Consider the following 11,550-nt stretch of genomic DNA (forward strand, 5'->3'; position numbering starts at 1 on the left):
TATTTCCTTTTACTTCCCTCTTGTCCCACCATCATGTTTGGCCTTCATTCAGGTTTAGGAATTCCTAACTGCTACATTGCCCTTGATTGAGTCCCACTGGGTATCCTACACCCTTCCTTCCATTGATCCATTGATTTTAGTTCACTTGTTCCCTTTCTCCCGACCTCCCCTTCTCCCGTACACCCCCCACCATTGGTCTTGTTCTTTTCATCTCTGAATTATTAATCCCGCCTATCTTATCTAAATAGACATGCAGATACAATAATAAGTGAAAAAAACAGGCAAAGTCAAATAAAACAACAAAGTCAAAACCAACAAAACAATAACAACAACAAAAAACCCAAAACAAAATAACGATAACAAAAGGAAAGCCACTGACAAAAGTGGAAAAGTCTATCAATAGTTCAAGGTCTGTTCATTTGCCTTTATATGAGTGTTTTCCAGTAGAGTCTGATGGGGTGCCACACTCTATCTCCCAAGTCTATTTTTTTACATCTCCCTTGTTTAGGATATCATCAGTCCATTCACCAAGTTTATACCTGTCTGCCCTGAACCCAATTACTTCTCCTTCCCTTCCTCCCTCTCCCAACCCTGGTAACTATCAAAGTCTGTTTCTTTTGGTATGATGACCTATATCTTAATTTTTGTGGAAACTATATCAAACATCAAGGACCATGCATGTTAGATGGTAGGATGCCATTTCTCTAACCCTCCCTTGAAAAATTCTGAGCCCTTTGATTAACATTGCATCAAATGGCCCTTTGAGAGATGCAAACGGTCTATCTTTAAGGTTTTTGAGCAAACTTCTTATAAGACAGTCCTTGTTTCCATTAAAGAATGAGCAGATGCTCCCTCAGGATGTAACAACATTCATTGGCAAAACTTCCTTACATTTTTCTAATCAAAGATGTTTTTAATTTCCTTAATACTTTTTTTTCTAAGAGGGTTTGTGATCATTGTCATTCAAAAAACTCTATCAAGGTTATCTCATTGTGGTTTTGGGTGCCATCAAGTTGGTTCTGACACACAGTGTCCTTTTGCACAATAGAACGAAACAATCCAGTTGGATGCCCAAAAGGGTTGCCGTAACCTTCTTAGCTGACCTCATTGCTTTAAATTTAACTGACCCAGCCTTCAATTTAACTTAGAAGTCACAGTTTGGATTGGACCTTTTTTTAAAGCACACTAGCAAGACTAACACAAGTATATTGTCTGCAGCCATCCACAGGTCACACAGACCTGCCTAAATACATTTTGTTTAGTATAAACCCATATATATATGAAATGAAATCCTTATCATTAATTTATACAAAAACCTTATATACTTGTCTTAGTTTCACTAGAATGTCATTCTTGTTACCTAGTGCCATCAAGTTGGTTGAACTTACAGTGACCCTCTGTACACCTCAAGGAAGCATGGCTTGGTCTTGTGCCATCCTTACAACTGTTGTTATGGTTGATTCCATTGTTATAGCCACTGTATTACTTCATCTAGCCAAGGGTCTTCCTCTAGTTCGGCGACCATGAAGTTCTTTTCTAGGAACTGGTTTCTCTTGATAGCATGTTCAAGCTATGTGAGACAAATTCTTGCCATCTTTGCCTTTAAGAAACGTTTTGGCTGTACTCTTCTCTCAAGAGAGATGTATTTGTTCTTCAGGCATTCCATCATATATTTACTACTCTTTGCCAACACTATCATTCAAAGCAATCAATTCTTCTCTGAGTTTCCTTACAGAAATTATTCACCTTTAACATGCAATATGTGATGTGATTGAAACTGCTACGACTTGGTTCAGGTGCACCTTAATCCTCAAAGGCATCGCTTTGCTCTTCAACACTTTTGATATTTAAATTGTGTATCAACTTGGCTGGGTGGATTCTCAATGGTTTGGCACTTAAAAAATACTAATTCCCTATTATGTAACTTAACAGAATGTAATCACCTCCATAATGAGATCCACTATGAACTGTCAATCAGTTATAAATAGATCTGGTCACAGCCCTGATATAATTGAAAGTTTCCTTGGTAGCGTGACTTGCTTCCAATGTAAGTGGACACTGGAAACACTTGATTTGCTTTTGCTAAATACATGGATGTACCCCCCAAAAAACCAAAATTATGCTGGGCCGAGAGAAGCTTTTGGAGTGTGCATTTTCCCACTAGGCAAGCATTTAGCCACTTGCTCTGAGTGATTGCACCCAGTTGCATCACCTGGGAAGGTTCTTTCTGGTAACTGAATTTTTTCATAAGAGCAGTTTCACTCACACTGCTTTTTGTGATGGCTGATTTAAGAGAACAATGTGCTGCTGTGGAATTTTGTTTCCTGCTCAGGAAAACTGCTGCAGAACTGTTGTGATGTTGAACACAGCTTACAAGAACAGTGTTATGCGGAAAACCCAATTGTATAAGTGGTCTTCTTGTTTCAAAAAAGGTGAAATGTCCATTGATGGCAAACTTCATCTGGATATCCGTCAACTCCCTGAATGGATGAAAATGTCAACTCATAGTGCTTTTGGAGGTTTTTCCATTCTAAAATGGCTGCATAACTGTGTGACAATAAAAAAAAAAAAGAACTGGCTTTGTGGCAGACAGGGACTCGTTTTGCCACCATGACAATGCACCTGCTCACTCAGCACTCTCAGTGCACCAGTTTTGGGCAAAATACAGCATTCCTCTCTTCTCCAGTGCACCTGACTCACCTGCGACTGCTTTTTGTTTCCGTGAATGAAGAGGAACATGAACGTGCAGCCATTTGACGACATAGAAGAAGTGAAGAAAAAAAAGGGTGGTGCTATCAGTCATCCAAACAGATGAGTTTGAAAAATGTTTCCAAGGACAGAATTGCAGATTTAATAAAGTGTAATGAAGAGTACTTTGAAAGTGATTGTTTTGTAAAAAAAATTGAAATACATAGATTTGAAAAAAATTCCAGTTTGGGAGGGGTACCCCTTATATATATCTTGCATCTGGCTCATTGTCTTCTGGTTCTGTGGGCTTGAGCCAATGGCCTGCCATATTGCCTCCCAGTCCTAAGAATCAACATCAGCATGAACTGCTGACCTTGGACTCATTCACCTCTGCAGGGATGAGCCTGTCTTCTTCCTGTGGAATTTGGTTTCATCGTCCTCTGCAGCTATGTGAGTCTGGGGAAGCCTCCAGTTTAACATCTGATCCATGGACTTGGGACCTACCTGGGCTTGAACTTGCCCAGTCCTACAATTGTATTAGCCATTTTCTTGAGACAAGTTTCTATATATGTATACATCTATAAGTGTCGCTGGTTTTGCTTCTCTAGGGAACCCAGCCTAAGACAAAACTTTCCGGAGATCTGCGCACTTTTGCCCAGTGCAATACTTGGTTTGCTTTCTTGACTGGTGCTTGCAGGTGCACTGATTGTGGATACAAGTGAAATGGAAATTCTCCACAATTTCAATCATTTTTTGCTTCCATGTATCACTATGTTGTCTATTAATCCATTTGTGAGGTTTTTGGTCTTCTTCACACTGAGTTGTAATCCATACTGCAGACTATAGTCCTTGATCTTCTCAGCAAAGGCATCAAGTCCTCCTGGATTTCAGCAAGTGTCACCTATTATCCCATTAATTTCATAGAGTCTAGCTTCTCTGATAATTTGCACAGAATATAGATTTAATAACTATGGTTAAATGAGCCAACCCTGAAGCACACATTTATGACATTAAACCATGGAGGATTCATGTGTTCTTTTCCACAACTGCCTTTTTTTATAGTTTCTGCATCAGGAAAATTAATGGTTCTGGAATTCTCATTCTTCGCAAGGTTATACATACAATTGAACGACTTTGCATAGTCATTCACACACTAGTAATCCGCTTCTGTTATTGTGTGCTTTCAGCTGAGATGCATCTGCTATCACCAATATGCATGCCTTGTTCCAAATGCTTTTCTGAATGTGGTTGAATTTCTGGCAGTTTCCTATCAATGTAGAGTTGCAGTCATTTTTGGAGATTTCCTAAAATCTTGATAGATTTTGCTCAAGGACACAACTATTAAGGAGAGATGTTAAGAAAGTAGAAAACTGTGTTAGTTAGGAAAAGGTCAGTAAAGCTGCACTAAGAATCTTTTTCCAAAAGACAATGTACTTTGTCAACCTTTGAGATTAGCAAGAACTGTATTATGAGAACTTTGATGGGATAGCTTCCTTCATCCACTCTGTTCCCCTTGTGTGATACCTTGAGAACTCCCTTGTGTTCCCCAAAACTCAAACAGCATTGAAAAGGAGTCTCTAAATGATGCCACATTGGTCATTTTTATGTAATGTAAATCAAAGTGTGCAGATTTCTTCGGGAAAGGGTTTGAGAGAAGGCAACGGTGCCTTTCAAGGTAAATAGTAATCAGTGGAGGATGTCTAGAAAAGTGATTTCACCTTTTGACACTTTTGATTAATAAGAGACCTATGATTTTGTAACCATATTATTTGATTTCTACTCCTTTACAGAGGGTAGAATTGCTTGATAGTGTTTAAATTTCCAAATGACCAAGGCAATAGAGATTTAGAAATATGATACCTGGGACCAAATGTAAGTCCATATGCTGAAAAATAAAAGATGTTCAGAATGATTCTTGATTAAGAACCACATGGAGCACTCCTGTAAATAACCTGTCATCTCCCCTAATTCCAATTAGTATATTTCCTAAAATAATTTTTATCTTGCCACAGATTTGTTCCTTGATATGAGTTTAATGTAAAGTATTGAATGTCCTAAATGGAAGTAAAATTTGTATATTAGTCTTTTATAACCTATTAAAGCTGGAGATTCATTCATTTCTTTTGCCATGGTCAAATAATATCAGAACCAATGCATTGATCCATTTTTAACAGCTTGTATATGCTTAGCAGCCTATAGATAATAGTAGAAATGTACAGACATGTCAACGCACCTTAACAAAAAGGAATCTTTCTTCCTGATTAAATTGCTCAGAACATATTATTTCAAAGATTGTAAATTATATTTGAAATTTTATTGTTAATAACATATAGCCAATAAGAATTTGATCGTTAATTACTAATCAGATATACAATTGAATTTATATCAGAGAGAAAATAAAGAAGAAAAATAGTTATGTAAGTATATTTTCACCTTAATATTAATATTTCCTTGCATACAAATCATTTTGAAAATTAAGTAACATAAATCTACTATCAAATAGGTGAAGGAAATCTTAAATATAAAAGAATCAGACTTCACTCCAACAGGATAACACATATACAAAAAATATATATTGTCACTGGGAAAGTAAATTCATGAATTCATATTTCTTAGCTTTAGAACAAATATACCCTAATTATGACATCTCTAAATAATTGAAAACAACAACAACATACCTCCTTTTACCAAGGTCTGGCCATTTTCAATGTCTTTAATGGCAGTGCATATACAAGGCTGAATGCTGTTTCATGATTTCAAAATGCTGCTACCATATTCATCATCCTAATCCTACATCTTCCTGATCATTCGTAACATTTCCAATTCATGAAACTTACATAAGTCATTTCTTTGGTGGTGCTTGGCAAAGAGAAATAGCCTACTATGATTCAGACATTTAGAATTTGGTGAAAACTACTGTTAATTGAAACTGTCAAAGAGATTACTGTCAAAATATGAAGATGCTGGAATTCTAGTTATAGGAGATTTAATGTTATCATGGGTGCAAAGGAAATTCACATTTCAGAGATTTTTTTACTAAATAAAATTCCCTAATGATAATATCCATAGTGAATAACAGGGAATTGTAGTGTAAAGAATTGAAGAAAAGAGAGATCCTGAAACAGAGTCTAGATAAGAAAACAGGTGAGGGGTGATTATTTGTTTTATGGGTTACATGAGAGACATTTAAAAGTTAATGTAAAAATCCCATTCCTTTTAAATTCCACCTTTCCATGTACTTTTTATAGCTCTCTAATAAAATACCCTATATTATATATCCCAACCATACGTAAGTAGAAACTATTTAAATCACAGCCATCTATTATTTGCTTTTCTCTCCGCCTGTTTGTTTGTTTGTTTTGCATTCAGGAAAGAGATAAACAACTTTTAAGGGAAACTTCTAGTCATCAATTGAATCCAGAACGCTATGTACATAAATTCAAAGATTTATCTAATTTCTCAGGAGTCATAAATGTCACCTATCGCTACCTAGCTGTCACACCTTTACAAAGAAAACGTAAGTATCCTTAGAATGTTACATGACATATACACAAAATGTGTTGTTTCAAAATAGTAATATGTTGCATTTATATGGTGTTAAAAGTTTAAGAACTTTGCTCATATTTTTTGAGAAAGTCTTTAATGGTTCCTAGATTTTAAACAAACATAGCTTACTTGAGAATGCAATTTCTCATGCATTCATTTCCTTTAATAACAAAACATTAAAATCCCTATGTATAGTGTAAACATTTCAATAGTTTGCTATAGAATTATATAGAGAGACTGGGGAAATAAATTTAATAGGGTAATTTCTAGTCCAAATATTCCTATATTATAAATTCTATAAATTCTATAAACTTTAAGGGTTTTATCTTTATTTTTATGAGTTATGAATAAATGAAAAAAGTACGCTGGGAAAAAATGTTTGAAGCCAAGAAAAATTGTAATATATTTCATAAATTCTAAGACACTAAAGATTATAAAAAGGATTATTATCTAATTTTAAGACTACAGTCTCTCTTTACGTCCTGCCGAGTACATGCATATATAAACCAATATTGCGGTTGGTAGGTACCATCAAGTCAGTTCTGATGCAGAGTGACTTCATGCACAACAGAACTAAAGACTACCAGGTCCTGTACCATCCTCACAATTGTTCCGAGGGTTAAACCCAATCTTTTTCCTTTTTTTTTAGTTCCAAGTCTGCTGCTGACCCTTATGTATGTTTTCCGATCAAGTCTGTTGAGGTGCCAAGCCCTATCCCCCAAATCAGAAGTCTATCTTGGTTACCTTACTCCCCTTGCTGCCCTGTTGCACTCCTATTGGACAAAAAGTACAATGGGCAGAGAGGATAAGTTACTGAATGCAGAAATCCCGGGTTGAGGTCCAAGCCATTTGGCAGGGGTCTTGAACCCATTCTTGAAGGCACTGTGTCAGTCTGTCTTCTGGAGGGCCTGTCCTGCTCCAGGGACTGGTATCTCCTGACGACATGCCCAAAGGAGGCAACACAAGTCTTGCCCTCCTTACCCCTTAGGACCATTCCGGCTGTCCTTCCAAGGCGGATTTGTTGGTTCTCCTGGCAGTCCATGGTCCTTTCAACGTTCTTCTCCATCACCAAAATTCGAATGCGCGGATGCTTCTCAGTCTTTCTTATCCATCAGTGTCAAACTTTCACATGCAGAAGAGGCAGTTGAAAAGACCGTGGCTTGGGCCAGGCACAACTTAGTCCTCAACGTCCTTGCTTTTCAATACTCCGACGAGGTCTTGTGCAGCTGATTACCAATGAAAATCATCATTTGATCTCTTGACTGCTGCTTCCAGGAGCATTGATTGTGGATTCAAGCAAGACAAAATCCTTGACAACTTCAATCTTTTCTCCATTGATCATGATGTTACCTGTCAAGCAGTGAGAATCTGGGTCTTTACATTGAGTTGCCAATATTGAAGTTTGCAATCCTTGTAAGGAGACTAACAGCACTACATCTGAGTGGTGGATAATACAGTACATCCCATTCTATACTCCACTTGTGTATTTGAAAATCTCATTTTCCTTTCTCTGATCAATTAAGACCCAAACTACTCAAGCAGTGTTTCTCTCTCTAAACCCTAGCCCCGCAGGATGAAATCAGCGAAGATTATCCAGAAGTTTATTAATCCCCATGTTTACCCCACTTCACACCACCTAACTTTTCCTCTTCATCTGTGTCTATCAATTTGCTGGAATGAACCACAGAATTCACAAAAACTACGCTATACTCAGTTCAGATGTACTACAAGAACAACAAAAAGATACAAGCTAAGAGATATAAAGGGTAAGGCCTGGGAGGAGTCATACTGCAGACCCACTAAGAAAATGTAGCCAAGTGTATATTTTAATAATAAAACAACACTAGTGGTAAATATACAAACTGATTTTAAAATGTCTTAGTATGACATAATGTAAATCTTATAATTAGTGAAATACTGTACAGTGATTACAAGACCAAATATTAAGACTCCTCATTAAAATGTGTGAAGAATACACATTTGAGCTTCCTATTAAGAAAGGTTTATACAAAGAGCTTGTGATCTCTAAGGTGAGGAAATTATGACTTAAGTTAATTTAGACTTCTTTAGCTCTATCTTACTTTTATTTCACCAATTTAATTGTATTTGCTCTCAAAGAACTTTCTAATTGTGTAGGACTGCTGCTATGATTTCCTATCTGCTACACTACCTTTGTTCCAATACTACTAATTTCTCCTTTCCATGCTAAATTTGCTACTGTCTACTGGCATACAAAAGAACTCTTCTAGACTAACGAGAGAATAAAACAGAGAATAAGAGCAAAAGAGTTTAAATGTTAGTCCTTCACAGCATACTAAGTGTGATTCTTTGCACATCATTTCATTTCACCATGATTTAGTTTCCTCATTGTAAAACAGAAATCATAATAGAAAATCTGTGTCAAAAGTCTGTTATGGATATTCAAATGTATATTGCATGTATCATACGTAGACTTCTCCCTCTTATGTGGAAAAAAGCTCTATCATTTTCATCTACTGAGTATTAATGAAATCAGGTGGCTTAACACCTAAAGGTTCTAGCTAATCTCTCTCTAACACATTACTAAGAACTATCTATTTGGATGGGAATGTTTCCATATTCCAGAAATCACAGCATGAGTGTGTGTGTGTGTGTGTGTGTGTGTGTGTGTGTGTGTGAAAGCAATAGTTTGGGTGAATATAAACATTTCCATATTTCCAAAATGGAGATTCAAAACTACCATTTAGTTCTGAATGATGATGGACATGAGTGTCTCAAACATTTTAATGATTTCATAAGAAATATTTAGCTAGCACTTCCCAGAGAACTATCATTTCCCTGAAAATATCCAACTTTTACATTTTTAGTGTGAGTTGCTGAAAAAAACTTCCTTTAAGTATAATTATTATAAAATATGTTTCAAATTGAGAAAAAACATTGATGCCTGAATCTTGAAACAACGTGCTATACATTTGAACAATCATGTAACTTATCAGAAATGCTTTGTGATATTAATTGCTTCTTATATAAAATGCAGGATAAAATTAAAATTTTTAAGTCCAGTGATGATTTCTACTGGCTTAATAGCATGTAATAACTAAAAAAAGAGAAGAAAATATATATAACATTTCTATGAAAATAGGATTATTAAAAACTGAGTTATCTTTTTAAAATAATTTGAGGCTAATTTGTCAGCTTTACATTTGAATTCCCTTTTTCTTTGACAGTTATTTCTTACAACTTTTGTGTTAACCAAATATATATCTGCATGGGCATGTATGAGAACATTATACTACAGAACACATCACCATTTTAATATTGTATGAACAAATGGTTATAGAAATAAAGCTCATACTTCAGTGTACTTAAGATTAAATATATTTTCTAAGAAAAACAATTATATGTGAAGTCCTTAAGCATTTATGCAGTTTAATAATTTGATTTTTGAAATATATATTATTTTTTTCAGAAATTATTAACATAGTAGCAAACCTAAGAGCAATATTATATAAATTTTCCCCTACGATTTGCAAAACCTAGTTCTCTTTTAATTTTTCCTCCTCCTTATTTATTTTGCTTAGGATACCTTACAATTGGACTTTCATCAGTGAAACGAAAAAAAGGAAACTATTTACTTGAAACAATCAAGTCAATATTTGAACAGTCAAGTTATGAAGAACTAAAGGAAATTTCAGTGGTGGTCTCTCTATCAGACTTCAATTCATCCTGGCGTGAGGCCATGATCCAGGAAATTACAAAAAAATTTGCCCACCACGTTATTGCTGGGAGATTAATGGTTATACATGCGCCTGAGGAATATTACCCAACCCTGGATGGCCTTAAAAGAAATTACAATGACCCAGAAGATAGAGTCAAATTTCGTTCCAAGCAAAATGTAGATTATGCATTTTTGCTTAATTTTTGTGCCAATACATCAGATTATTATCTAATGCTTGAAGATGATGTCCGATGTTCAAAAAATTTCTTAAGTGCCATCAGAAAAGTCATTACATCCCTAGAAGGAACATATTGGGTAACCCTTGAGTTTTCTAAGCTGGGCTACATTGGAAAACTCTATCATTCTCATGATCTCCCACGTTTGGCACACTTTTTATTAATGTTTTATCAAGAAATGCCTTGTGATTGGCTAATGCCTTATTTTCGGACTCTGTTGGCTCAGAAAAATGTGATCCGCTTCAAGCCATCTCTCTTTCAGCACATGGGTTATTACTCATCATACAAAGGCTTTGATAACAAGTTGAAGGATGATGATTTTGAAGAAGAGTCTCTAGACATTCCTGACAACCCTCCTGCAAAACTGTACACCAACATGAATGTGTTCGAGAATTATGATGCCAGCAAGGCTTATAGCGGTGCCGATGAGTACTTTTGGGGGAAACCACCAACAACAGGAAATATCTTCTTAATTGTGTTTGAAAATCCAATTATAATCAGCAAAATTAAAGTGACTACTGGAACAGTAGACCGGCAAAATGAAATTTTGCATCATGGAGTACTAGATGTTGGGGAAGAAGCGATGGCTAGCAAAATAGGGAAGCAATGTGTTACTTATTTAAGACTAGGGGCATTCAAAAATGGGAACTTTGAGATGGCAGATGTGAACCAAAAAGTTCCATTTAATATTCATTGTATAAGGATACATGTCACCAAAACACAAAAAGAATGGCTGATTATCAGGAGTATTAGCATTTGGACTTCTTAGCCCATTAAAGAAATGAGTTCCATTACAGAAACAGGTCTCCCCGGTTCCTTTGTTGCTACCTTCCCCTTTTGCTACCTTTGTCTTTTGGAGGGAAATCGATGAGTAAAATACATAAAAAGAAATGCTAGGCATTGTGGCAGTTGTGTTTTAAACGTCACCAACATAGACTGATTCTAACCCCCTCTTGTAATTATTTTAATTTCTGAAGTTGAATAGCAGCTCATAGTTAATGGCAGACACGTAAAAAATTCATAGAAAAATCCTACCATCAATTCCATTTTAATACACCTTTTGAAGATACCCCTTCAAATATTGATATTATTGTGGTTGTTTGAAAATTGTAACTGACTTTTAAAAGGGTGGTATACTGAATTGAAAATGACAAAATAAATATTGTTGGATGAAGATTGTTGTAAAATGCTGCCAACTGTACACACTTCTTAAGAGTAAATATATCATCGAGTAGCTCTTATTAAGCATCAGTGTGAAGATGCAGTTGGTTAGAATGATGGTTTGATTCATTTTTCCTTATAAACTTAAGTTTCCATTGACTTCTATATGTTTACACTCAATACCTCTTCATAGAAATTATGCCTTTGCTACAGAATTTTGTG

The 11,550-nt window shown here is 35.7% G+C and overlaps 1 protein-coding gene across 1 annotated transcript in view; it reads left to right on the forward strand.

Annotated features, from left to right (window-relative positions):
* The window catches only part of MGAT4C (MGAT4 family member C), an 18,992-nt gene extending 7,651 nt beyond the window's left edge, over window positions 1-11,341 (forward strand). The window contains exons 2-3 of the mRNA XM_004700418.2: window positions 6,058-6,205; window positions 9,795-11,341. Coding sequence (XP_004700475.1) covers window positions 6,058-6,205; window positions 9,795-10,936 — 1,290 coding nt within the window. The 3' untranslated portion in view covers window positions 10,937-11,341. The remainder of the gene's footprint in view (window positions 1-6,057; window positions 6,206-9,794) is intronic.
* The last annotated feature ends 209 nt before the right edge of the window (window positions 11,342-11,550 follow it).

Source organism: Echinops telfairi, unplaced genomic scaffold (genome assembly GCF_000313985.2).
Source record: "Echinops telfairi isolate 266 unplaced genomic scaffold, ASM31398v2 ScPeMD7_2;HRSCAF=8, whole genome shotgun sequence".
In the NCBI taxonomy this organism is placed as follows: Eukaryota; Metazoa; Chordata; class Mammalia; order Afrosoricida; family Tenrecidae; genus Echinops; species Echinops telfairi.